The following is a 23,959-nucleotide window of genomic DNA, read 5'->3' on the forward strand; positions in this document are numbered from 1 at the left end:
ATAAAGAGAGGACCCTCGTATCTTCAAAAGGAAATGAGTATATAATGTAAAATGTTTTTTTTTTCAGAAGAGTAAAATGTTTCGAAATAACCAAATCTGACTTCTCTCAGTTCTGTTCTGGACTAGTAACCATAAGGGACATGTCTTATCTGTGAAAGATACATCCAGTGTGCTTATGAAAAGTTTGAGTTTATAGTTCCATTTGATATTAATTGTTGAATTCCGCACTTTTGTCTAGACTATAGAACATTCATATCCTACATGTAATCTGATGAGCTTGGTTTTTTCGATGAAAATCTGATGAGCTTGGATTTGCGGTGAAGTTACAGCCTCATGTATCACCGGTGTTAGTTATAATATTCCCCTGGAGCATCGATCAAAACAAAAGGACAAGCACATGATATTAGAACAAATAAATTGCTTTACGACCGAAAAGTCCTGATTTTCAAAAAAACCTATCTATGTGGAATAATAGATTTTTCTTTTCTTTTAAATATATAGATGGTGTCTTTGCACGCAAATTTGTATTAGTGAAACTGTATTATACAAGGAGGGGGAGCATGAATTATATACCCATGACGGTGTTTATAACACCTAGACAGAGTCCGGAAAGAATATTGAGACTTTACAAACAAGCACTATTTTTTTCAGCAATATTTTTTTTGTTGCGGTACGAAGTCAATCAATTTAATAGTTCAGCATATAGTACAAGGAATAACACACTCATGAGGCCCGACAATAAAAATTACTCTATATGAATACCCAACACCTAGCTGCATCTAGATCCCAAATAACCAAAAGTGCATTCACCTTCTAAAAGTCGCTTATAGCGATTTTATTTCAATGCTCAGAAAAATTTAGAAAAAAATAAATAAATGTTACAACTAAATTCTCCAAACACTGTGACCCGGACATACTAATCTGACTGAGTAGAAGGAGGAGCAGACTCCGCCTCCACTAGTATGGCCTTAGAATGGACCAAAACCGGCCAAGCCCATACCCAACACCCAACTCCCTATCAAATTCAATGCAGCAAGACTAAGAGTGGTCAAAGCCCAAGCCCAGATGAAAGCATCTGATTCGGATAGCAAAACCACCGCCGTCCCTTGTCCACTGTCAAAGAGACTCCTAACCCCGGAGGCAGCACCAATGTTGGAATGGCTACAATCATCCAGAAAAGTCAAATTGCAATCCCAAACAGGTTCAAACTCACCAATTTCTGATCTCAGTTCAAAGTCGAAAGAAGACTCCATCAAACTCTCCCCGAGTTTAACAACATCATGCGAAACCAGGTCAACTCTTCTGCCTCCCATTCCATACTTGGAATGGAACCAAGGATCTGCAAAATCCCAGACCCAGCCAAGACATCACCCTCTAAGTATCAAACCGAAGCTTTTATGCCCCTCAGCGACCTCAAGAAGCCACCAGAGATTGATACCGCCACTAACTAGATCAAGTGGAACCTCTTTCACTCTAGTGCCAGGGCTAGATCTGTAATACCCCGAAATTTATTATTTACTATTTAGTACTCTAAGGTTATATTAACTTAGAATTAATTCAATTTTTCTTCTAATATTTCTCTTTAGAAACCAATGATGCTAAGGTTCATACTTTCAATTTCAAAGATAAAAAATTTTTGTTTGTAAGTATTAGACCACGATTTGAATACGTTAGCTCATATTCTTACGTATACTCGATACTTTGTAATCAAGTTTAAGACTAATACTACTAATATTATCTTTTATGCTATATTAGTGTTAGATAGTGCAAATATATTGAAAACCTTATGAAAGGAATATACTAAATTCTTTTACTTTTTAGAATAACACATATAAATATGTTTGTTATATCTACATATATATATATATATATAATCTTTATGCCAATATGTTTTGAACCTAGCTGATTTATTTTTATGTTTTTACCTCATTACACTATTTTTTTATTTGTCAACAACCACACTAACTAGCTAAGTTATTACTCAATATTAATTATTGAGAATGATAGGTGTGAATTGAACTTTTGTGTTCCTTCTTGGCCTATTTATAGTTGTGAGCTGCCTCAAGTTTTCTTCAGACTTCAAAATCAGAAATCAAGCAAGTCTAGAGTTCCCTTAATTGATAGAAAACTCAACCATCCAATGTTTTTCTCAAGCTTAAATTCTAGCATTCACTATTTCTCTCTTAAACAAGTTTTTTCTTTACTAAACTAATCCAACTTTGGATCCACATCAAAACCCTCATTTCACTCCTGAAACTTCAAGGTAAGTACATCTTACATCCTTATAATCTTTTGTCTTTCAAGATTTATCAAAGTGCATAGCTAAGGATAAAATGGAAAAGACCATGTTTTGGTAAGAGTTATATTTTCGTATTTCATAACATCTTAGTTTTTCCAAGGTAACAATAGCATTAAATTTCTCATGAAAAATGATTCAATTTAGGCTTTTGAATCACTCAAAAATGTTTAGAAATGGAGAAGTTATGACTAATCAAAGTTAGAGTTAATAAACTCACTGAAAAACTTTTGTAGCACTCACAATTTAAAAAAAAACATATCTCACTCATTTCTTAACCATTATTCACAAACTTTGTATCAAATTAAAGTATAAGACATCTACTTTTAATCTGAAAAGTTTCAGAAGAAATGATAAAATTGTGTTACAAGTAGAATATGTAGACATCTAAAATGATAACTTGATGATCAGTTTCTGCACTACTACTGTGTTTGAACTTTTTGGACTTAATGATTTTGAACTGGACTGTATGACTTATCATATTGGTTTTTTTACGAAAAATCCTTGAACATAGACTACTCACTTACCTAATTTGGACGTTTATTGATTGAGTTATCGATACGGAAAGTTGATAGATTTTGACAATATTATTTAAATGATAATTGCTACTTTGGACAAAAAATTTCCTTATTATGGAAGAAATGACTACTAATCCTTTAACTACTAACTAATATTATCTAGTTACTTTTATTTTAAGTACATTTACTTTATTTGCACATTTACTTTCAAGTTTATTAACTTGTTTATTTCATGCATACATTGAATTATTGATAATTATTTATATCTTGGTGTAAGGTTATATATATTTTTTAGTATTTAAATATTGTCTTAATTACTGAACTTTGTGATATTTTATTGACGTTATTGAGTTGGAGGTGTGAAGTCAGGTGATTAGCATTACCCCGTGCTTAAGTGAATTGCTGGTAAAATTGTTTTGTGCTTTGTGCTTTGTGAGTTACCTTGGGTCCTAGTCTCTACAAATGATGCACTATTATACTCATAGGAGAATTGACCTTGAGTATACATACTTTGGTATTGGCCACGGTATGTTGAAGCTTATCCGTGTTTTGGGTAAACGTGAACCATAACATGTGACTTTGTGATTAATTACTAATTTTCTTGAAAATTCACACAATTAATTAAATATATTGATGTTGATATGTATATATATATATACATAAGTAAGAATTCGTGTGACCAAATACATCTGGTTCTTGGTACATTTTACTTGGTTATTTATATTTGAATTTCTCATTCGCTAAATTATTATAAGAATGTATTATGTACTTACTGGGTCTCTGTTACTCATGATGCTACACAATCTTATTTTCAGGTAATGAGTAGATGTTTGGGAATATGATGAATCTACTAAATAAAATGATGGTTTTTCTTCAATTATTATTTCAAGACAATAAATGTGAGACTCATGTATCATCGCTAAATTTTCAGTATTTTCTAAATCCGCTGTATTGAAAAAAAAAACTCTGATTCTGTTTCCTAATAAAAGTATTATTCATACATATATTTCTATCAGTTTTATTGAGGAAATTTTATTGGTTTTAAGGTCACACCTCTAATTCAGGAACCATATTTCCATATAATAGTGGTCTCAGATTTGGGGACGTGACAAGATCGATCAAGCAAGCATCTTAACCTCACCCACGAGAGGCAACTGCCAGGGAACAAGAGATTCGCCATGGATGCTCGTGGAACCCCAAAACACATCTGATCCCATAATAGAAGTACCACCATCGTTGATAACCAACACCAGCGTCAAAAACCATAGAACAAAGGGGCCAGAAGAGCCATCTGTAGACCAACTAGGTTGAGGAGAAGAGAAATCTCTGGACCATCGACCTGAATTTTCACCGACGCTAGCCAATTTTGCAGACTTTGTCGAAAAACTTGCCCCACCGAGTAAACCCTAACAGAGCTAAGGAGAAGAGAAATATTTTTTTTTCAGCACTATTGTTTCCTTTAAATTACAATATGAAGTATGTATTAAATGGGAATAAGTACGAAATCACATAAACACATTTCCCAAGGATTACGTAAAAAGTAATATGTTCAAATCAAATTATTAGAAACCTAGCAATACTCTAGAAACCTAGTAATAAAACTAGAACCCTGGTTATTTATATGTTGACTCTTTGAGATGAAGCTCAACGGAATAACCTAAACAAAACCTGTTAACACTTTTTAATTAGGGCAACTCCAACAATAAAATCTTATTTGGGGGTGATATTCTCATTTTAACACTCTTTTCATGAGTCATATAAATCTCATCTCCAACAATAAGGTCTTATATGGGGTGTTATACTCAATATACTTGATTAGTTTACTAATCTTGTATTGTTTCACCAAAACAATGACCCACCAAACAGATGCAAGACTCACAAATTGATTGAGTCTTGGTCTTGGAATTGGCTTAGATATATGACTTTAAATAGAACTGAGTGTTATATTTCAGAGACTAGCACCCCCTATATTTGCCTGTTGGAGATGGATTTCTCAATTATAGGACTAGTCTTGGTTTACAGAACCATAGTTGGAGTTGCCCTTAAGGGCTAAACCTGAACCAGTCAAGTTTAAGACAGATAAGAATAAATTTCGCCTATGGAGATTTAGCCGTAAAAGGGCCATGCCCAGCCTTCTCCTCATCCTCTTACCAGACGAGTCAGTTGCCGACCTCGATTGTTTGTTGCATCCTTCACTACTTCAAGGGATATCTTCTCTACCCCGCCATGACAATCTACTCGAAGACCTACCCAAGACAAGCAGCCATGCCTCTTTGCTTGTGTTGCCTAATTTGTAATTTTTTTCTCAAAGATCCCAACAAAGCTATGCTGTCACTACTTAGAATAGAAGAAGACTCAGGAGAACATAGAGAGAATTGGCCTAAGCCAAGCAATCCGAAATATGAAGCAAGAGTCACCGCTGCAAATAAGCTTTTGATCCCCCCCTCCTGAGAATAGCGGTAACACGTTGTAGCCAAGACCTGCCTCGCCGACAGGGGCGGATCCAGCCCAAGGCTTGCCTGGGCTAGAGCCCATGCTTAAATTTTAGGTTTCAAAAATTTATTATATATTAGCTAGCCCAAGAAAAAAAAAGATTAGATATTTGGATTTTGGAGTAGTTCTCGTCGCAGCCACCGTTCGATCCATTCATTCCAATCGTTCGTCCTTCGTCTCTCTCCTCACGCGAAACCCTCTGCTGACTGCTGCTTGCTGGTCTGCTGCTCAGCGCCCACTGCCCAGCCGCCCACTGTTTTGTGACTTCCGTCTGCCTCTAGTCCTTCGCGCCTTCCGCCATACGTCCACACAGTCCACGCTCCTCCCACCCTCACCTTCGGGCTCTGTCGATTTCACCACAAAAAGGTTCTCTCACTTCTCTGATTTCAGATTTTCAATTTGATTGATTGATGTAATTTATATCAAATGGATTGTGCATTTGTGCTACATTGAATTCAATTATCTCATTGACTGTTCAAAGTCTTGCGTTTTGCATTAGTTGACATCCTTAATTCCTTATTACCTAGCATCTGACTGAAAATTCAAGTAGAATCAATCAGCTGCGAACTCCTTTGTTGTTGTCTTGTACTCTTGTTGATGATTGACATCTGCTTGAGTGCTTGACTGCTTTGACCTTTGAGTAATATAATGAAGTGATTTGAACTCTGAAGTGATTTCTTGTTAAGTTTCTTTTTGCGTCTTACTGTCTTAGACTGTTCTTCTTCCTCTCTCCCAGTGAGATGAGATGTGAGCAGCTAAGCTTATTTCTGTTGTAGTAATAAGAGGTCTTTGTATGTTAATGTATGTTGGAAGTGGAGGTAGGAATAAGTGCCTGGATAGCTTCTTTGGTCATCTTCTTCTTAAACTAATCTTATGCTTGACCGATAAGAGAATACTGGATGGCACTTTCCCTTGAAGATGACTATCCTCAAATGGCACTTTCCCTGTTAAAAGCTGAAAGCAAATCATCCCAAAACTATAAACATCAGACTTTTCTGTGTACTTTTTCTCACTACTTTCACTGTGTTCTTGCAATCTTGCTCTTCCAGAACTTCAGGAGAATACCATATAACAGGTGGACTTCCATTCTGATTTGAAGGGTTTTTCTGTGTGGAGTTTTTAATAGAAGTTAAACCGAAACCTGAAATCTTTGCAATCAAGAAACCTTCTGTGGATAACCCTCTTCCTTTGACCAAAATGTTACAAGGATTTAATTCTCCGTGGCAAATTTTCTTTGAGTGGAGATATTCCATTCCTCTTGCAATTTGAAGCATAAGATCAATAGCAACATGAAGAGTGAATGGAATTCGCTTCCTCGGGCCATAAATCTCCTTGATGTAGCTGCCAAGGTCTTTATTCATGAGCTCCATATGAGGAAACACTCTTTATTTTCCTCATCTGTAAACGCACAAAGGCAGTGAACAATGTTAGGGTGGGACAGTGATAGCAATGAAGAGATTTCTGGCAGCAAGGGTTCAATTTCCCCATAGAACTGCCTTGAGGCAAAGCTTTCACCCAACCATAAGATCTCTTTGTACTGACTTCCACAGCCTAATCGGTAGATCCTGCAGTAGCTTTCACCCAACCATATTTAGTACTCCTGTCTGTATTCACAAAACCTGCAGTAGCCTTGTACGTAATTTTGTTGTTTTAACCATTAGCATCGAGCAAGGTTACACTAGGGTTTTTGGAAATATCTGAAGGCCAGAGGCTACAGAATGAACAATATGTAACTGCTGCTAATTATAAGTATAACTACGTTTCAACGTACCAGCCTCTCTTAGGTAGCTAGTTTTGTGTGGTTAACTGGTTGGGTTCTTCTACCCCTCTTTTTATGAAATATTATTAATTCACCAAAAAAAGTTTCTTTGTTTTTATTACATATTGCTATCTTTGGTATACTTATTTGTTAATACTCTTTGTACTACGTTGCTTAATTAGCATATGCAATCCATATTAACATCCATGGAACAAATGTGCTACGTTGGTTAGCACTTGAGCTTGTTATGTCTAATTACATTTCTTCTATCAAATGTGTTATGTGCCTCTTCATAGCCTATGTCTAATTACATACAGTAGCTTGTTATGTCGTTGTGATCTCATTGTTAGTATGCTTAATTTCAGAATGTCAAATAAGCCCCGTTATTGAAGCCCCTGCATCATTTCAATCCTGGATCCGCCCCTGCTCGCCGACCACCTTAAAACCAGATGTGCAATCACAAAACCTGCACTAGAGAGCACACCCCCGCTTTGCCGCCGAAACACCACCGTCACATGCGAAACCGACCCTCAAACCTACGCGAACGAATGCTCTCCCAAGAAGATAGCTGCCGCCTGAAACTTGAAAGCATCCTAACCTTCTAGTTGATTCTAGGGAAAACGGAGATTTGAAATATATTACTCCAATGGTGCTTGTTTTAAACATCAGTGACACAATCTTTGTTCAATGACATGATGAAAGTATCACTAGATCATGGAATAAGGATCTTAATTAAACTTCAGAGAATCTAACGAAACCAGCCAGACATATATCTCTTGTTGGCATCTTAAAAATCCCTAAAGTAAGGTCAAACAAAATCAAACAGTCAAAAAACAACAAAATATTCTCTGTTCGTTAATTTGTACCTCACTCTCTCTCTGGCCACACCCAAAATAATTTCCATTAATCAATATCCCCTCAGACCCCCTGGTCCCGCCATTCCCTTGCTGACATGGCAGCTAATTTCAAAAAAGCTTAAGCGTTTAAATATTTTTTAAAGGTCAAAAACGGATTAAGGGTCATATTAGTAAATTAACCCACAAATTTCATCTCATCTTTTTCGGTTACAATGTCTCGTAAAAACTTACAACTCGTTAATCACTTATAAATCAAAAATTCAAACGGCTTTATTTTTCATTTATTTCATAGGGAATAATATATGTCCGATTGTAGAAGGTTTTGTTTATTTTCTCACACAGAAAAAGTATTCCCCAACCCAGAAAACCAGTCCCCCAATAAAAAACCGCCTAAATCTTCCCACATCCCCATTTTGATGCGCGAAACCCAACGTCGGATTTCTGCGTTTCAATCACCGAGAGTGTGGGGTTTGAGTGTCGTTTTGGATTCCGGTGGGCTTTTGGGGGTTTTCGTTAATGCGATGAACGCCCACAAGTTCCAAATCTTCGATTCTGTTCCGGCCTAAGTCTCTGCCCAAGCGCGTTGCGGTTCTCTCATGGCAAAGCGCGTCTTCCAAGTCTGGAAAGGAAGTAATGTAAGCCCTCTCTTTCTCTGTTTTTGCTTCTAGGGTTCCAATTTCGGATCTTTGTAGTGGGAGTTTTAATTTAGGGCATTTGTTGGGTTTTTGGGGAATTTTAGTGGGTTAGTGTTATTGGGTGAAATTTAGGGGTTTTTGAAGTTTATTGAGTCTCAAGTTTATTAGATTTTAGGGCATATGGTTTGAGTTGTATTGGTTTCTGGGTATGTTTGTTTGTTTCTTTGGTCGGTTACACTCTTTGGTCATAGTTTGTTTGTTTGCTGTGTTTTTCTCTTATTGTTGTTTGCTGTTTATTTGATGCTTTTGTAACTGTTATTTTGCCGAGTAACTGGTAGGAAGAGGAAATGTGGAGTCTTTTGTCGATTGAACAGTTGGCTTTGGCTTAATGGGGTTGAGTAGTGTGTTGTCCGGAGCGTTCTAAGTAGTAAAATTCCGAACTTTAACTGTGGTTTACTTTTGGTGTTTGCAATGTGGTTTTTGGGGGATTGTATGAAGGCTTGTGTGTGGTTCACCCAAGGACTGAAGCAAGAGAATGATGTGATGGGTTTATCACGACTGGATTGATTGAGTATGCGGTCGTAGGAAAACAGAGCTTAAAAGTATGACCTAGACTGTTTCCTATGGCTGATAACACAGTTAAGTGATGTAGTTGAAGAAAACTGGGTTAAGGCTTACGGTAGAATGGATAAGTAGAGTGTTTAAGATTGTTTGCATAATATGTACCAGATAGTTTTATACTTTTATTGCTGGCCAGCTATCCATTTATTTACATCCATGACAGAGTCATAATTTACTTTTCATTCTATGGAGAGGTTAAACTTTGAAGTACCATTTTATTGTTAGTTTATGATCCTAACATAGGACCAAATATACATAATATCACTTCTACAAATAAAGCCTTTGTTTTTTTTCAAAGTATACGAATTATTAGGCACTCCACCATTGCAATTTGGTGTTGTGTTGTCTTTCATCACGATATATAAGGTCGCAGGTGTCTTCACCCATTACCAGATTTTGGGTTGGAAAATTGACTTCAACTGGTTATTTTATTGATGACTGATTTCTCTTTGGAGAAGAAAGGAACTTGCTCACAGAAACATTCTATGTAGCTAGTAAAATTGTAGACACTAGAATTCTTTATTTTATTTTTAACATTTTTTTAATTGAAGCGACCTTCTATTTGATAATATAGTAAGTCTAAATTTTATACTCTAAAATTTAATGCGTTCTGTGGTTATCTTGAACAAACCATTCTCCAGTTCTACAACTTTGGTATCTGTTATCAAAATTATAATTACATTTTAATGGGAAAAACAACAAGGATGGGATGTTAACGATTGGAATAGTCCTGTTGTCTTTTGTATTAATTTTTTTGGTGGATTTTATTTTTAATAAAATATGACTGTACAAAGGAGTTTAAAATGTTTGAGCTTTTGCATCACTCTCATACCTTTTACTGGACTTATTTTACGTGGCAGTAGTTTTTGGTAGTCTATGTTGATGAGGGTATTTGTTATATGCATTTCGTTTGCCATGATCACATGAAGTTATTTAGATTTTTCAGTTCTGGATATAGTGGAAGACAACATATTAATTTGGGCAGTTTTCTTACGGTATAAACCACATGATTCCATATTAAGAATGCACAAGACAGAAAGGACAGATAAGTCTGAGACAACATAATTAATACAAAATATTTAAAGAACCGTTATGTTAAGGCGTAACACGGCAAACCTAAATTAAGAAATTAAATATGGTGGCTGTCATTCTTGCTTACAGACGTGATATAATAACATCGCAGGAAATATATACAGTCCTTGTATGGTAACTTTTAGATTCAGGTATTAACTTTCTGCCTGGTAGAACAAAAGAGGGTTCATGTGAATGGATCTCACGGGGTTAAAAGGGGCTGACTTTGAAATTATAGTTATTGGAAATAGGCAGAATGATGGTTGCTAAGGTTGATGGTGTTGACAGTAGTTGTAAATGAGGCATGGTTGAGCAGAGCTGTAAACCTCGAGGGGACAAAATTTTACTTTATTGTGTGACAATGCTTGTAGTGTCAGATTGGGATGGCTTTTCGGAGGATGGGTAGAGGCGGCATAATTATTCATTTTCGATTGAAATGATGTTTAAACTGAGAATGTGGTTAAAACCAAGTAATTGTGTTGGCTAATGGCATTTTCCATTTGTAGGCAATTGTAATACTTGTCATTACAATAAATTCTATCCCTTTCTGATTTGGGCACTCTTGATTTGATAGATCCAAATGTTGTAGTTTTCATGAATCTACTAGGTTTTATGACTGATTTTTTTATTGTGTTGTCTGGTTGAAGGACCCCGTGACTAGAAGTGCATTCTAACCGATAGTTTTACTTGTACCTGAATGTGTCAATGGGCTTCTTAGTTTGCATGTTTTAGATGCAGTATATAAAGTTTAGCAGTGCAAAAGTACAATGTGTTATGGACTAATATAGCTTGATGTTTGCATCTGAAAGGATGTGATAGAGTAAATTGTACATAGGTCTGCTTGATGCATTGTGCTTGTGTTGCTATATCCTGATCTTCTTCTATGAAGTTGTTGAAGTCTACATTTGTTATAGATATATGATTGTCTTTCTCTCTTAGGTATTGATCTTATACTTATCTTCCTCCCTATCCATCCTGTGCAGAAATTCATTTTTGGTGGAAGGTTGATATTTGGGCCGGATGCCAGGTCACTGCTTGTCACACTGCTGTTGATCATTGCTCCAGTTATCATCTTTTGCATATTTGTCGCATGGCATCTTCGTCATGAATTTCCATCATATAATGCAGGATATGCCATTCTGGTGGTTGCGATTGTATTTACCATATACGTATGTCCCCTCTGCCTTTATAAATATATGAAGTCGTCTTTATTAATAATTTCAATAAATAAACAGTAACAATCATGTGCTTGACAAGTCCCCACTTGCCGTGGAAAATATGGTCATGAATAGGCATCTGATCTGTTAAGTGCGTTGCAGTAGAATGTGTTTTTGCTGCATCCCTCTGTTTTTTTTTCCATTTGACTGGAAATTTTACTGTGTAATCTTTTGAAATTTCAAATGGATTTTTTTTTATCTTTTGAGTACTGTGATTGAATATGTGGTATGTGATAGCTGGTGTTGTATCAAGTTCATCTTAGGTGCTTGTATTTCATAGATATAGTTTTTTATTCAAACTGTAAGGAACAAATAATCTTTTTTATAATTACAGGAATTTTATGAAGACTATTTGTGAATTGTTTTACTTAGAGAGGACACTCGGTTGATACAAAAAAATTTATGTCGTACCAGTTACAGCCATGCTAGACAAGTTATTCTTTCTCCATTGATTATAAGGCAATGGTTCAAAATCATGTAATTGTTGGAATGTGGTTTATTGTCATTGAAGTTAAGATCAACCATTCACTTTCAGATTATAGTTTCATCAGCCTCTGAATAGTGTAATATATTTGTCTCTCTTTTTTATTCGAAGATTTTTATTAGCTTTCTTATCCATATTGTTTCTCTTATTGAGTGATTTTTTTTTTGGACTGCTGTTCTCTTTTTCTGTTCTCCTAGATTTTGGCATAAATTAATTCTGTAGTTGATCATGATAGGTGTTGGTGCTTCTTTTTCTTACTTCAGCCCGGGACCCTGGGATTATTCCTCGAAATTCACATCCACCCGAGGAGGAGTTTCGTTATGATTCCTCAGTGTCTATTGATGCTAGCGGAAGACCAGGGAGTGGTAATGTTGGTGGGAGACAAACTCCAAGCCTTCAATTCCCTAGAACTAAAGAAGTGATGGTCAATGGGCTTCCTGTAAGAGTGAAGTATTGTGACACATGTATGCTATATCGCCCTCCTCGTTGTTCTCATTGTTCTATCTGCAACAACTGTGTGGAGCGCTTTGATCACCACTGCCCTTGGGTGGGGCAATGCATTGGCCAGGTACTTAAACTTGCAATATTTTGGTTGTGTGATTTGTTCGACCCCTTTGTAGTGTTCGTCAATTTTTAGAATAATTCTTATATTCTTGTTGGCACTTACTCTTGTTCCTTCCTCGGGTTCGCATTTTTATTAGAAATCTGTGTAGGCCTTTGTAAATGTTATTGTCTGGTGTTTATGCAGTGCAACTATCGGTTCTTCTTTATGTTTGTCTCTTCGGCAACTCTTCTCTGCATCTACGTGTTCTCAATATCCGCTCTCCACATTAAGATTTTGATGAATGATCATGACGGGACAGTTTGGAAGGCAATGAAAGAATCTCCTGTGTCAGTCATACTAATGGCCTATTGTTTCATTTCACTTTGGTTTGTTGGTGGACTGACTGGCTTCCATTTGTACCTTATTGGTACCAATCAGGTCAGACATCGTTTTCATGGTTTATTTGTTGGGCTTGCATGAATTGCTACCTATTTACTCTAGTTGGATCTATTTCATCTTGTTTTAGTAAACGTGTGGTCTTCAGATCTAGTTATAGTAAAATGGCCCATAAAGTATCAGGGCCATGTTGAAATTGGTAGTAATAATTTCGTAAATGTCTCACATGCTCTTTATGAAATTGGCAAGGATAGCATTGTTATCACATAAGTATGTTGAAGTAGCTCAAATAGTGAGGACAGATAGTTGAAACACATACTGTCAGATGGATCAGAGAATAGACGCATAAGATCACTCTATGTGGGGGCGATGGCTGAAGATAGTTACTTCTCACACCCCAGTTTTGTAAAACATGTAGAAAATGGAGAAAGGGAGCGGCAATACAATATTTGTGGGAGTGTGTGGTTATTTTAAGTGGCTCTCTTCTTTTGCCTTCTCTAAATGACTTTTTTTAGGTGTGTGAAAAGTACAATGGGCCCTTGGTTAACAGTTTTAATAGGCACGCCATTGCTTTGACCTTTTTCTTGGTATACCACATATCTTTCAGTATAATAATTTCATTTCTTATTTTTTGCAGACTACTTATGAAAACTTCAGGTACAGAGCGGATAACAGGATTAATGTTTACAATCGTGGCTGTGTAAATAACTTTCTTGAAGTATTTTGCACAGAAGTAAAACCCTCACGGAATAACTTTCGGGATTTTGTTGAAGAGGAAGCGCAAAGGCCACCCCCTTTGCCCACTGCACGGGAAGCAGAACCAGATGATTCGGGTGGGGATCCACGGTCAAAGGTAGAGGATGATTTAGATATTGGTGAAGATCTGTTGAAGATTTCCCAGCGTCGTAATATTGAAGAGATTGATGAGGACATACGCAGTAGAGGGAGCAATGGACCGCATAATGCCTTGGAAGCAGACTCTGTCCTTGGTTCAGATCACCGCACTCCAACCATTCGAGCTGATGCTAGACACTCGAGTTGGGGAAGGAGTGGGAGCTGGGAAATTGCGCCAGACGTCCTTGCTAACGAAAATGTCACTGAAAGTAGAAGTCATGTCACATCACAGGATGCACGTCACTTATGAGTGGGTTGTGACTTTGCGTAATTGATTTTTGAGATGACATGCACTAGGGGACCTGTGACTGAGCGCCGCGAGTATTGGATGTTGATTTCCAGGGTTGGGGTTGGGACGGAAAATGCCATTGACCAGAGACTTAAAATTATGCCGAGGGGAGTTGAATGTATTCCCTGTAGGTGTACAACGTACATGACTTTATTTTTTGTTGTGAGATTGTTTGTTTCCATTTATTTCACATAGAATAGGAAGGTGTGTTTGTAATTGTTTTGGGAATGAAGGGGATAGTGTCATGGCCATTTTTCATATAATATTCTTTTCCGTTTTCACTCACTATTTTTATACCTGTGTTACTCGTTGAAGGTGAGTCTTTGTTTGTCTGAGATGTGCAAGCAAATGGGTTGGATGTTCATTTCTCAGGGCTGTCCGCTGATACAGGTTATGTTTTTGCGCATTTCTTTTCTTGTTATTTTCAGGAAAAAAAAAGGTTCAACATAAATAATTCAAGATAGCTTGATGACCTTCCAAGCGTTCTTTGAGACCTGCTGTTTCACATCATCGAGACATCGACACCGCAAGTTTCCAGTTTCAAGCGATCCACGCAAAGGATTTTTGAATCCAAAGGTTAAAATTTTCCAAGAGTTGCAGCTTTAAGTGTTTGGATAAGAATTTGGTATTTCAGGATACTTTTTCTCAAATTTTTCTGTTTGGATTAAAATTATGTAAAAATAGTAATTTATGTGGAAAATAAATCAGAGAATTTAATATGAAAAAGGTTTTAGTGACACCTATGAATGTGATACCTCGACTTTCCAACAAGACCAATGTCGTACATGAACTCGCGTTTTGCCATTATCAATGCACTTCCGTTAAATTTTGTTGGTGACACCTCTGTAAAATTTGTAACGTGCCGACAAAGTGAGCCATATTGAGGGGTGATTATATAGATATTCTAATGCAAACTTATTCTTGGTAAAAATCGATATATTCCTCAGCAAATGCACCTATTGGGGAAGGGCAATTGCTAGTTTGCCAATAAAATTGGTACTGCTAAATTTACTATTCATTGAAAATTGGTGATTGCCTTTCCTTGTCAATTCACCAATCAAAGATAATTTGCATGCTAATCTACTACTAATAAAGTTAATTGGAACTCTGGTAAAAATGTTGATATGTGAGAAGTGTGTAAGGTGTTTATAGGATTTTGTATTAAAAAAATTCAGATTTTTCTTTAATTTAGAAGTGAAAACAGAAGAGAAAGAGTTAAACGTTTTTTTATTGCTCTGATTGAATTATAGCTCTTAGATTGAGATTCAATGGCTGTCCTCAAGTCTTCATTAATTTTGCTTTTGGACAAGAGAGCATTCTTGTTTCATTAGAATACAAGGATGAGGGGAATGTAAAGTCTAAACCTCATAGTACAAAAACATAAAATAATCAGATGTTCCTATAAACAAGTACTCAACAAAACAACTAACTAGCAAAGAGTGCTACCTAGGTTAGTAGTAAACCAAGTGGAGGGAAATTAGGGAAGGTAGAGTTGCAAACTTAGAGAGCAAACGGGTAAGAAAGAAAAAGATGGTTAATTGTTTCTTAAGAGTTGGAACATAGAATCAAGAACGGTCAATAGGATGATGATTGGTATAAATTAAATGGAGTCACAAGTGGAAAGAAGACGAAGAAGAAGTTGCCAACCAAAATCTTTAACCTTGGAGGGAAACAAAGTTTCTAGACTTTACCAAAAGTTAAGATAAGTAGTGTGTGAATCTAGGTTTGCATGGGAGAGGTAGTTTTTCAGTTCTAGGTTTGGGGGCTATGGAAGGCAGAGTGAATGTTTGGTGGTGCTGGAGATGAAGTTTGGTTAAATTTAGAGAGTAGTTTTAATAGAAATCCTGAGTGATGAACTTAAAATTTTTGTGACTATAACCATTTTGGGTGACAAATTTGAAGTTTGTGACCTATAGTTTTGTGACTAAAGGGATAATTTCTAGTAGTGTAGATTGAGAATGAGGAATTGTGTGTTTGGAAAGGAGAGAGGACACTGAACTAATAGTAGTCCTGCTATTATTCAAGATGTTCTTTTTTAGGATCTTAGTGATTTTGTTCATGTAGCTAAGGATTTTGGTTCTTTCCCCTACGGGTGGGCACGTGATGGGACGTGATGAGGCTAATCCCACGTCTCGTCTCACTCATTAAGTTCGGACGGGATTTGTGTTTTTAAAAATTCGTCACACCCGGGATCAATCCCGTCGGGATCGGGATGAGACCGGGCATATCCCACCTTTTTAGACTTTAAATAATAAATATTTAATTTACTATGAATAAAATTTTAGTACCAATTATTATAATAGAAGAAGCATATATATTGTTCCAAATATCTTTCATCTTCTATTTTGATATCATGAGTTTAATTATTATAAAATTAAATTAATCATTCAAATTATTACGTTATACATATTGTACATAAAAATTCTAGTGTTATCATACAAGAGAGACATATATAATTATATAGGTTTCGATTGCTAAGTTCATAGAAATTTGCAATATACAAATCGTCTTTATTTATATCATATAACTCGAACCATATATTAATGAGAAAATTAACAGGCATTTGTTATCTTTAATAAATGAACCAAGGTCCAAGATTCATTATTTGAAGTTAGTCATTTCCTTATCAAATGCATCTAAGATGTTCTCATAAATTATAAATGTATGATGATGATGAAGTATTTGATGATTAAAATTCAAATGAAATTTAAAGCGGGACGGGATGAGACGAAGCGAGATATAAATTATTGGTCCCACGTCCCGTCCCACTATTATGAAACGGGATGAGACATACGTTTTTAGACTTTCGTTCCGTCCCATCTCTATGACTTTCAGGACAGTATCGGGATGTGATCGAGATTTCGGCTTTTTATGCCCACCCCTACTTCCTCCCCCCCCCAATGCAAAGTTTCAATTCAATAAATTTGTTGAGGCTTGGATCTGATGAGATAGATTAATCTCATTGCCATCCCCCATTCAAAAAAAAATTACTGCATGTAATTTTTCAACAAATAATTGATCATCAGTTGATTAATATAATTCAAATACTTTTATTTTAAATTATTTATAAATAGACCAACGAATGAAGGTTTAGTGATTTTGGTAGCAAAAAAATTAAAGAATATAAGTTTGCTTTTAATATAAAAAGAGAAGAAACAAAATCAAGGAATAGTGATCCAGTGAGTGAATAAGAGGTGTAATGGATAATTTATTAAAGTATATGCGAACAATATGACAACGGTTATTTTAGAAATTGCATAGGAGCTCTAGTGAGTAAATGTTTGTTTTAAAAAAAAGAAAAAAATGGAGGTATAGTGAGCAAAGAGGTCTACTGAGCAATTTGGAAGTCTTAGAACAACACCCTTAGTAAAAACTCTTCAACTTTGAGAAGTTTGTATTTGGAGCAAGATATTTAGAAGTAGATGATGATGATGATGATGATGATGATGATGATGATGATGATTGAATTATGAACAATCAAATTGCTAATTAAACACTGTATGTAATTGTTACGTAGTATGAAACATTTTTTTTTTTGAAAAACGGTGATATTGTCAATATATTGATGAGTAGGAAAGTTTACATAAACATGGAACACCTTCCATAAGACTTCGAGACATTAGAACCATGCAAAACAAATTAAAACTTAACTAACCAAATCCTAATAGTCTCAATGCTGGCAAACCATGACATGAATCTAGAAAGAACCAGTAACCAAAGTGCCTTTGAATGTAAGACTATTGTTACAGACCTAACCATTCGGCTGCCACACTTGGTCCATGCGGCACTCCATCCCCATGGAGCCAGCCTTATCCAATGAGACAATGCATTGGTTTTGCCCTGCCTTGGGCTCATCAGGGGATCGGCTCCAGACCACAACCTATGTGTAGGGCGACCAACTCCTTTCTTCCACGTTAAGTCCCTGACTAGGGACAAACACCCCAAACTGAACCGGGTCGGCTTGCCTGAACACCTCGGAAGGAGCAGCCATGTATTTGCCCCACTTGTTATCTTGGAGCATTCCCACTTATGCCTGATGTTCATTTAACCAGTGACACCCACGATTGACACTCCCGAAAACGGGACGTGACATCCTCCCCCACCAAACTTGGTGTACGTCCTCGTACACGACATACCCACTTGCTGCCCGCGTAACCCTTGTACGCCCGCGATGCCTGAGCAACGAAAAGGAGTTCCCAAAGATCGCCCAACTATGCTTCGTGCCGGATCTCTCGTCTTGGACTTTACCACGGATCCTCTCGTCCGGTCCTCCCCCTGGAGGCAACCCTACCTACTCGACTCCCCCACGGAGCCCCCCGTATCCTGGGGACACGATGACACGTGTGAGCGTTTGGCAACACAACGACAGCGATGTTAGGGTGGCTCTGATACCACCTGTCACGGACCTAGCCATTCGGCTGCCACACTTGGTCCATGCGGCGCTCCATCCCCATAGAGCCAGCCTTATCCAACGGGGCAATGCATTGGTTTCGCCTTGCCTTGGGCTCATCAAGGGATCGGCTCCAGACCCCAACCTGTGTGTAGGGCGGCCAACTCTTTTCTTCGACGTTAAGTCCCCGACCAGCGACAAGCTCCCCAAACTGAACCGGGTCGGCCTGCCTGAACCCCTCGGAATGAGCAGCCATATATCTCCCACACTTGTTATCTTGGAGCAATCCCACATATGTCTGATGTTCATTTAACCAGCGGCGCCCACGATTGACACTCCCGAAAATGAGATGTGACACTACACTCACTTATTGAAAAAACCTGGAACCCCCTACGCAGATGGGGTATCTCCAGGATCAATACTAACTAAATCATTCGATAGACACCCAAAGACTAAAGCACCAAACATGACCCAAAGGAACATCACGGCCCAGTTAATTTTGGCATGCAACTCCGGCACCCAGCCATCAGATCTGCTGGCCAAAAGCATGTCGTTGTTAACCGGATGCCTCCCATCAAAGAGGATTAACCTAAAGCCATCAACTATCTTCTTGGCATGAAAGGACACCAAACTCTCACAAGGTTGCCAAACCCCGACAACTAAATATCCAATTGCAGTCGAATCACCGTCAAGGGTAATGGAGCCATCAGCCACCCAATGTTTTTTCAATCATAATTGGAAGAAATCAATCTCTTCCTCAGCAACCACAAGGGAGGAGGGGAGAAAAGAAAGAGGGACTGGCCAAGGCCGTCCCGATGCCTGAAGCCAATCAATGTTGTCTTCACAAGATCTAACGCCATCACCAATGCAATCCTCATAGCCGCTTAGCAAAAGAATAACTAGGGCAAGGAGGAGGGAGAGCGGCGGCCTCATAGGTAGTAGTGCAATGATTAATTTGTATGAAACACTTAATAATCACATAAATGATAGAATTATCAATTAATATTTTTTCATTTTTTTTTTCCGATTTTATCAAAAGTAAGTTAGTTCAGTCTATTTTGAAATCCTGGCTCCGTTCATGTCCCAACCTACGACCAAAATTGGAAATTTAAGAATTTGAACCCCGTTGAGCACTCCCGCCATTGTCCTAGTTTAGTCGAGTGAAAAGAGAGATGATTCCTGAAGTAACACGGCCATCTCTTACAAACTCTAGATGCCATTGCAGAACCTTGAGCGGTATGAGAGAAAGGCATAAAAAATAACAATATATACTCTCGATCATTATCATTCCAAATAAAATAATATGGCTGGTGTGGCAAAAGTTAGAATGAGATCAAGAGCATTAATTGTTCAAGACAAACTAAGTAAATTAGAAAAATTATTATATTTACCGGTACGTACATGGCGTACAAAATAATTACTCAATTAATGGCACAAAGGATATCATTGGAAGGGGAGATATATAATCATTTTCGAGCTGTATATACATAGGTTGGGTCCAAGTCTTATTCAGTATGTAACATGGGATAAGATTCACCATCGGTAATTATCGATCCACATACTTTCATCCTCATCCGATCCATAGTTGTATTTCTCACTTTGTTTCTGAGATCATGCGCATCCATATCTTGATTATCTCCATAGGTTAGATATTAAGATCAACACAACAAGTCCAACCATAAAGAAGCATAACTTAACGAAAAAGATAAACATGAAAACCACCACCACCATCACCACAAAGTTTAGAAAAAATAATAAGACACGTACGTCATTGTATAAATGATTCGAATGTACCTCAGAACCAAGGTAGGTTAAGAAATGGTTTCGGATAACATGGGAACAAACTAACACCTACAATCCAAAGTGCCGCTTTGTTTCTATCTCTATAGTTCTCTGTTTTCTTCCCTGGTTTTCTGATCTCCTTTACCATAGTACATAAAGCAACAAAAACTAAGTGCAAAATACAGGCTATATTCATATGATTTGATATCAGAACCTAGGAACAAGAAAATATTCAATGTATACTAGAATTTTCCAAAGAAAGAACTAAGTGAAAAAAAAATGATGAACTTATTAGCCGGAAGACGAATGATCGTGCCCGGATTGTGACCCTGATTGTCCGGGAAAGCCGGATGAACCGCCTGGATTCTGATTCTGCGGCGCCCCATAAAAACTTAGCTGCTGCTGATGATCCGAGAAAAACAGAGGAAATGAAGCAGGGGAGGAAGCAGAGGAGGGCAATGTGGAAGACGAAGTGGACGACGAGGGTGGTGGCTGTTGCAAAAACGAGGACTGAAGTGAAGCTAGCTGGGAATTGTAGTACATCTGCTCCAGCAAATTCGTTGGCTGCGGTTGTTGCTGCGAGGGAACGTCGATCGAGCTCTGAAGCAAATGAGAGTAATCCAGGTAGTCTCTGAGGAAGTCGGGGGAGCCCTGAAAAGATTGAGACTGGCACAGCGGTTGATGGTGTTGCAGTGGCAGTGGTATTGACTGCAATGGCCGCATGGAAAGATTTGCCGCCAAATGAGATGGTGCAGAATTCGAGTTGATGGCCTGTGCGTAGCTCTGGAGGGGTTGCTGGGGTGGCATTAACCCGACATTCTCAGGGAAGTTAAGTTTGGCTCTGTTTCCCCTGAACCTTAAAGCGGCTTCGTCGTAGGCTCGAGCGGCAGCCTCGGCGGTGTCGAATGTGCCGAGCCAGACTCTCGCTGCCTTGTGTGGATCACGAATCTCGGCCGCCCATTTTCCCCAGGGTCGCTGCCGGACTCCTCTGTATCTTCGTCTTCTCTCGCCTGTTTCTTCTTGGGAAACAGCTTCAGCGGTTGACGGCGGTGTTAATGTTACCGCGGTGGAAGCGGTGGCCGTGGCGGTGCTTGCGGCAGTTGTCACAGATTTGGTATCATCTTCATCAGCTGTATTGAATTACAAAGTTTACAAACATGTAAGCGGGGGATTAGATAAAATTTGCATTGAGAGAGTTATACAAGTTTCTTATATAATATATATTATGGAGGCAAATATGGTTTCATTGTTATTTAGGATAAATAAATAAAAATTCTGTAAATAATTTGAAAGATCATCTCACTCTCAGATTTGATTATGATAGCCCTAATCTTGTAGAGACCTCTTCAGATTTGCATACAAAAAAGTTAAGGGTACCATGCAAATGATCATATATCAGTGTCTTTTATGCATATCCTAATGCTATTTCTATATGGGCAAATACCCTATTTGATTCTGGAAAGAACATATAATTTGTACATATGAAAATAAATAGAAGTACTTCCGAAGTACCAAAAAATAAAAGTACTCACAAATTATGTACGTATATGAAAATCCAATGAATTGTATAAGACGAGGAATATATAAGATCTATTGTTTCTGAAAATTCCTGGATGAAGAAAGGAATGAACAGCCAGAATGATAAGAATAAAATGAAGGGAGGTGAATTCGATTTATTGAATGAATACTAACCAGTTGTAGTTGCCGTTGTAGTTGCTGTTGCACCGGTTGAGATATCCGGCTGAGTTGCTCTGAAATCAACATAGCCACCTCTATAAGCCCTATTACTTTGATCCATCAACAGAGCTTGAGTCTGTTCTTCTCTGCCTCTCTTTTGACCAACCCAGGAGCCAGAGGAGGAAGAAGAATTATTATTATTATTTGAAGAGAAAGCTGACAAAGGTCGAGGGTTAGCCGCAGAATAAACTTGACCGAAGCTTGAAGCAACTCCACCGCTTGAACCCGAAACGACATGTCTCTGTCCCGATACGACATGCGTCAGAGCTGACACCATAGCCGACATCTCCGCCGCCGGCTGACTATACCCCATATACATAGACGGCGACAGAGCCTGACGGTGCACTACACCTTGTACTGGTTGATTACTCATCAGTTCTCCGCTAGCTTCCTCATAGTCCCCCGGGACAACGTCGTCGTTTTGTTCTTGATGAAACGGTTGGCCGTCACCTGAGCTCCTCTGGTTCGCCACCTTCAGAAAGCACATGTAAATCGCAGAAATGGAAAAGTAAGGCTGACCCAGATCGAGTCTTGACGAATTTAGAATACCCTTTGTAGATCAAAGGCTATATATACGAAGGAGTTTAGAATCGGATCGATTCAAACTTGATCAGCCGCCAATTAAATAGTGATATTGTGTAGCCTCAACTCTCGACTCGATCCTACCATGCAACTTTGAGATAATTTGATATGTATTGAAATTATTTAAACACACAATATATGTTGGGATTTTCTGCACGAGTTTTGTTTGCTCCAAAACTTCGTATATATATATATGATGTGATCTGAAAACCCCAAAATAGATAACGGGGAATGAATGAGGCCGCTAATGAGGTAGTGGGAAATTTATGTTCACACGAACACGAAGATGGTTTTGATGTGCATGTGTTTTATGGAGCTTCAAAGGGACTTCTGTCGGCGTACTACTTTTTATTTCTCTAAGGTGTTCATCTTTGAATTGAGTTGTATCTGCAAGACTATGCCGACATATCTATATCTATGAAATGTATGAGTTCATCTTCGTCTAGCTCAAGTTGTAGTAAATTTGTAACTACTAATGGGGCAGATTAATTGATTGAGATAAATATACGTAGCCCCAATTTGCCAAGATATGGTCTTAATTAGTTGAGGAGGGTATCCCCTATTGATTCTAATTAGATTGAGGTAGGAACGTGTGGTGTAAAACTCAATTAATTAAACAGAAGTGATAATTAACTTGTTTAATTAGACTTTGGTAGTTCATGCATGATGATAGCAAACGATTTATAATTAGTTTATGTAAGATTGTGGACAATTGCTATAGCAAGTCCAATTAATAAATCAAATTGGGGAAGGAGTAATAGTTGTATAAACCTCTCCTACCTAATTATATATTGACTGATTTTGGTTGTTACACTCTGCATTCCAAGTGGAATTTTGTATTCTTTTGAATCGAAAAAAAAAATTAAGAAAATTTCAATTGAATGGTTCCGAAAATTTAATGGTTCAGAAAGATTGCCTTGGAACTTTCTAGTCCATTAAGTTACATGATTTGGACAATGAAAAGTCATGTGCGCAAACTAATCTAAAGTTCTACGCTCAAATTTGACTCATGAATAAGATGGTTTTCTTTTGTATTTGTTTGTAATTGTATTCATCTTCGATGAAGAGAAAGGTCTTAAAGTTTCTTATAATTGATGAATATTTGAGATAACTTTGCGACCGTCATTTATATAATTAAATTCAGTAGAGTATGACAATTAGAAGCATATATTTGAAGATATCCCATGCACATTGCCGTTCATGACTATGATAGTGAAAACCTAGGGGCATCTTGGACTCTTGGAGCTGACTTTTTTCGTCGAATTTGAACAAGTTTTTCGTGCTCTAATTTCCATTACAGCGCGCATCAGTTATACACCCTCTTATATACTAATTTGGAGGTCATGGCTGGCCGAAATAGATAAAAACGTGGAGTAGAAATATATGTAATAAAT

At 37.6% G+C, this 23,959-nt stretch overlaps 2 protein-coding genes across 4 annotated transcripts; one reads left to right on the plus strand and one right to left on the minus strand.

Moving 5' to 3' along the window:
• Nucleotides 1–8,310: 8,310 nt before the first annotated feature.
• LOC126784509 (protein S-acyltransferase 8) lies at nucleotides 8,311–14,411 on the plus strand. 3 transcript variants are annotated; one of them, XM_050509974.1, is made up of 6 exons: nucleotides 8,311–8,558; nucleotides 11,234–11,277; nucleotides 11,379–11,419; nucleotides 12,187–12,519; nucleotides 12,700–12,933; nucleotides 13,529–14,411. In XM_050509974.1, the coding sequence occupies exons 2-6, from the start codon at nucleotides 11,271–11,273 to the stop codon at nucleotides 14,033–14,035; spliced, it is 1,122 nt and encodes a 373-aa protein (XP_050365931.1). In that variant the 5' UTR covers nucleotides 8,311–8,558; nucleotides 11,234–11,270; the 3' UTR covers nucleotides 14,036–14,411. The 3 variants fall into 3 exon arrangements, with proteins under 3 accessions (XP_050365931.1, XP_050365930.1, XP_050365929.1); XM_050509973.1 differs by having other exon boundaries at nucleotides 12,215–12,519; XM_050509972.1 differs by having other exon boundaries at nucleotides 11,234–11,419.
• A 5,880-nt stretch (nucleotides 14,412–20,291) lies between these two features.
• On the minus strand, nucleotides 20,292–22,798 carry LOC126783301 (ethylene-responsive transcription factor ABR1-like). The gene is made up of 3 exons (XM_050508745.1): nucleotides 22,658–22,798; nucleotides 21,939–22,626; nucleotides 20,292–21,376 (listed from the first exon to the last, which is right to left on the minus strand). Exons 2-3 carry the CDS (start codon nucleotides 22,468–22,470, stop codon nucleotides 20,538–20,540), a joined length of 1,371 nt encoding a protein of 456 aa, XP_050364702.1. The 5' UTR covers nucleotides 22,471–22,626; nucleotides 22,658–22,798; the 3' UTR covers nucleotides 20,292–20,537.
• Between the last annotated feature and the right edge of the window lie 1,161 nt (nucleotides 22,799–23,959).

Source organism: Argentina anserina, chromosome 2, assembly GCF_933775445.1.
Source record: "Argentina anserina chromosome 2, drPotAnse1.1, whole genome shotgun sequence".
NCBI lineage: Eukaryota > Viridiplantae > Streptophyta > Magnoliopsida > Rosales > Rosaceae > Argentina > Argentina anserina.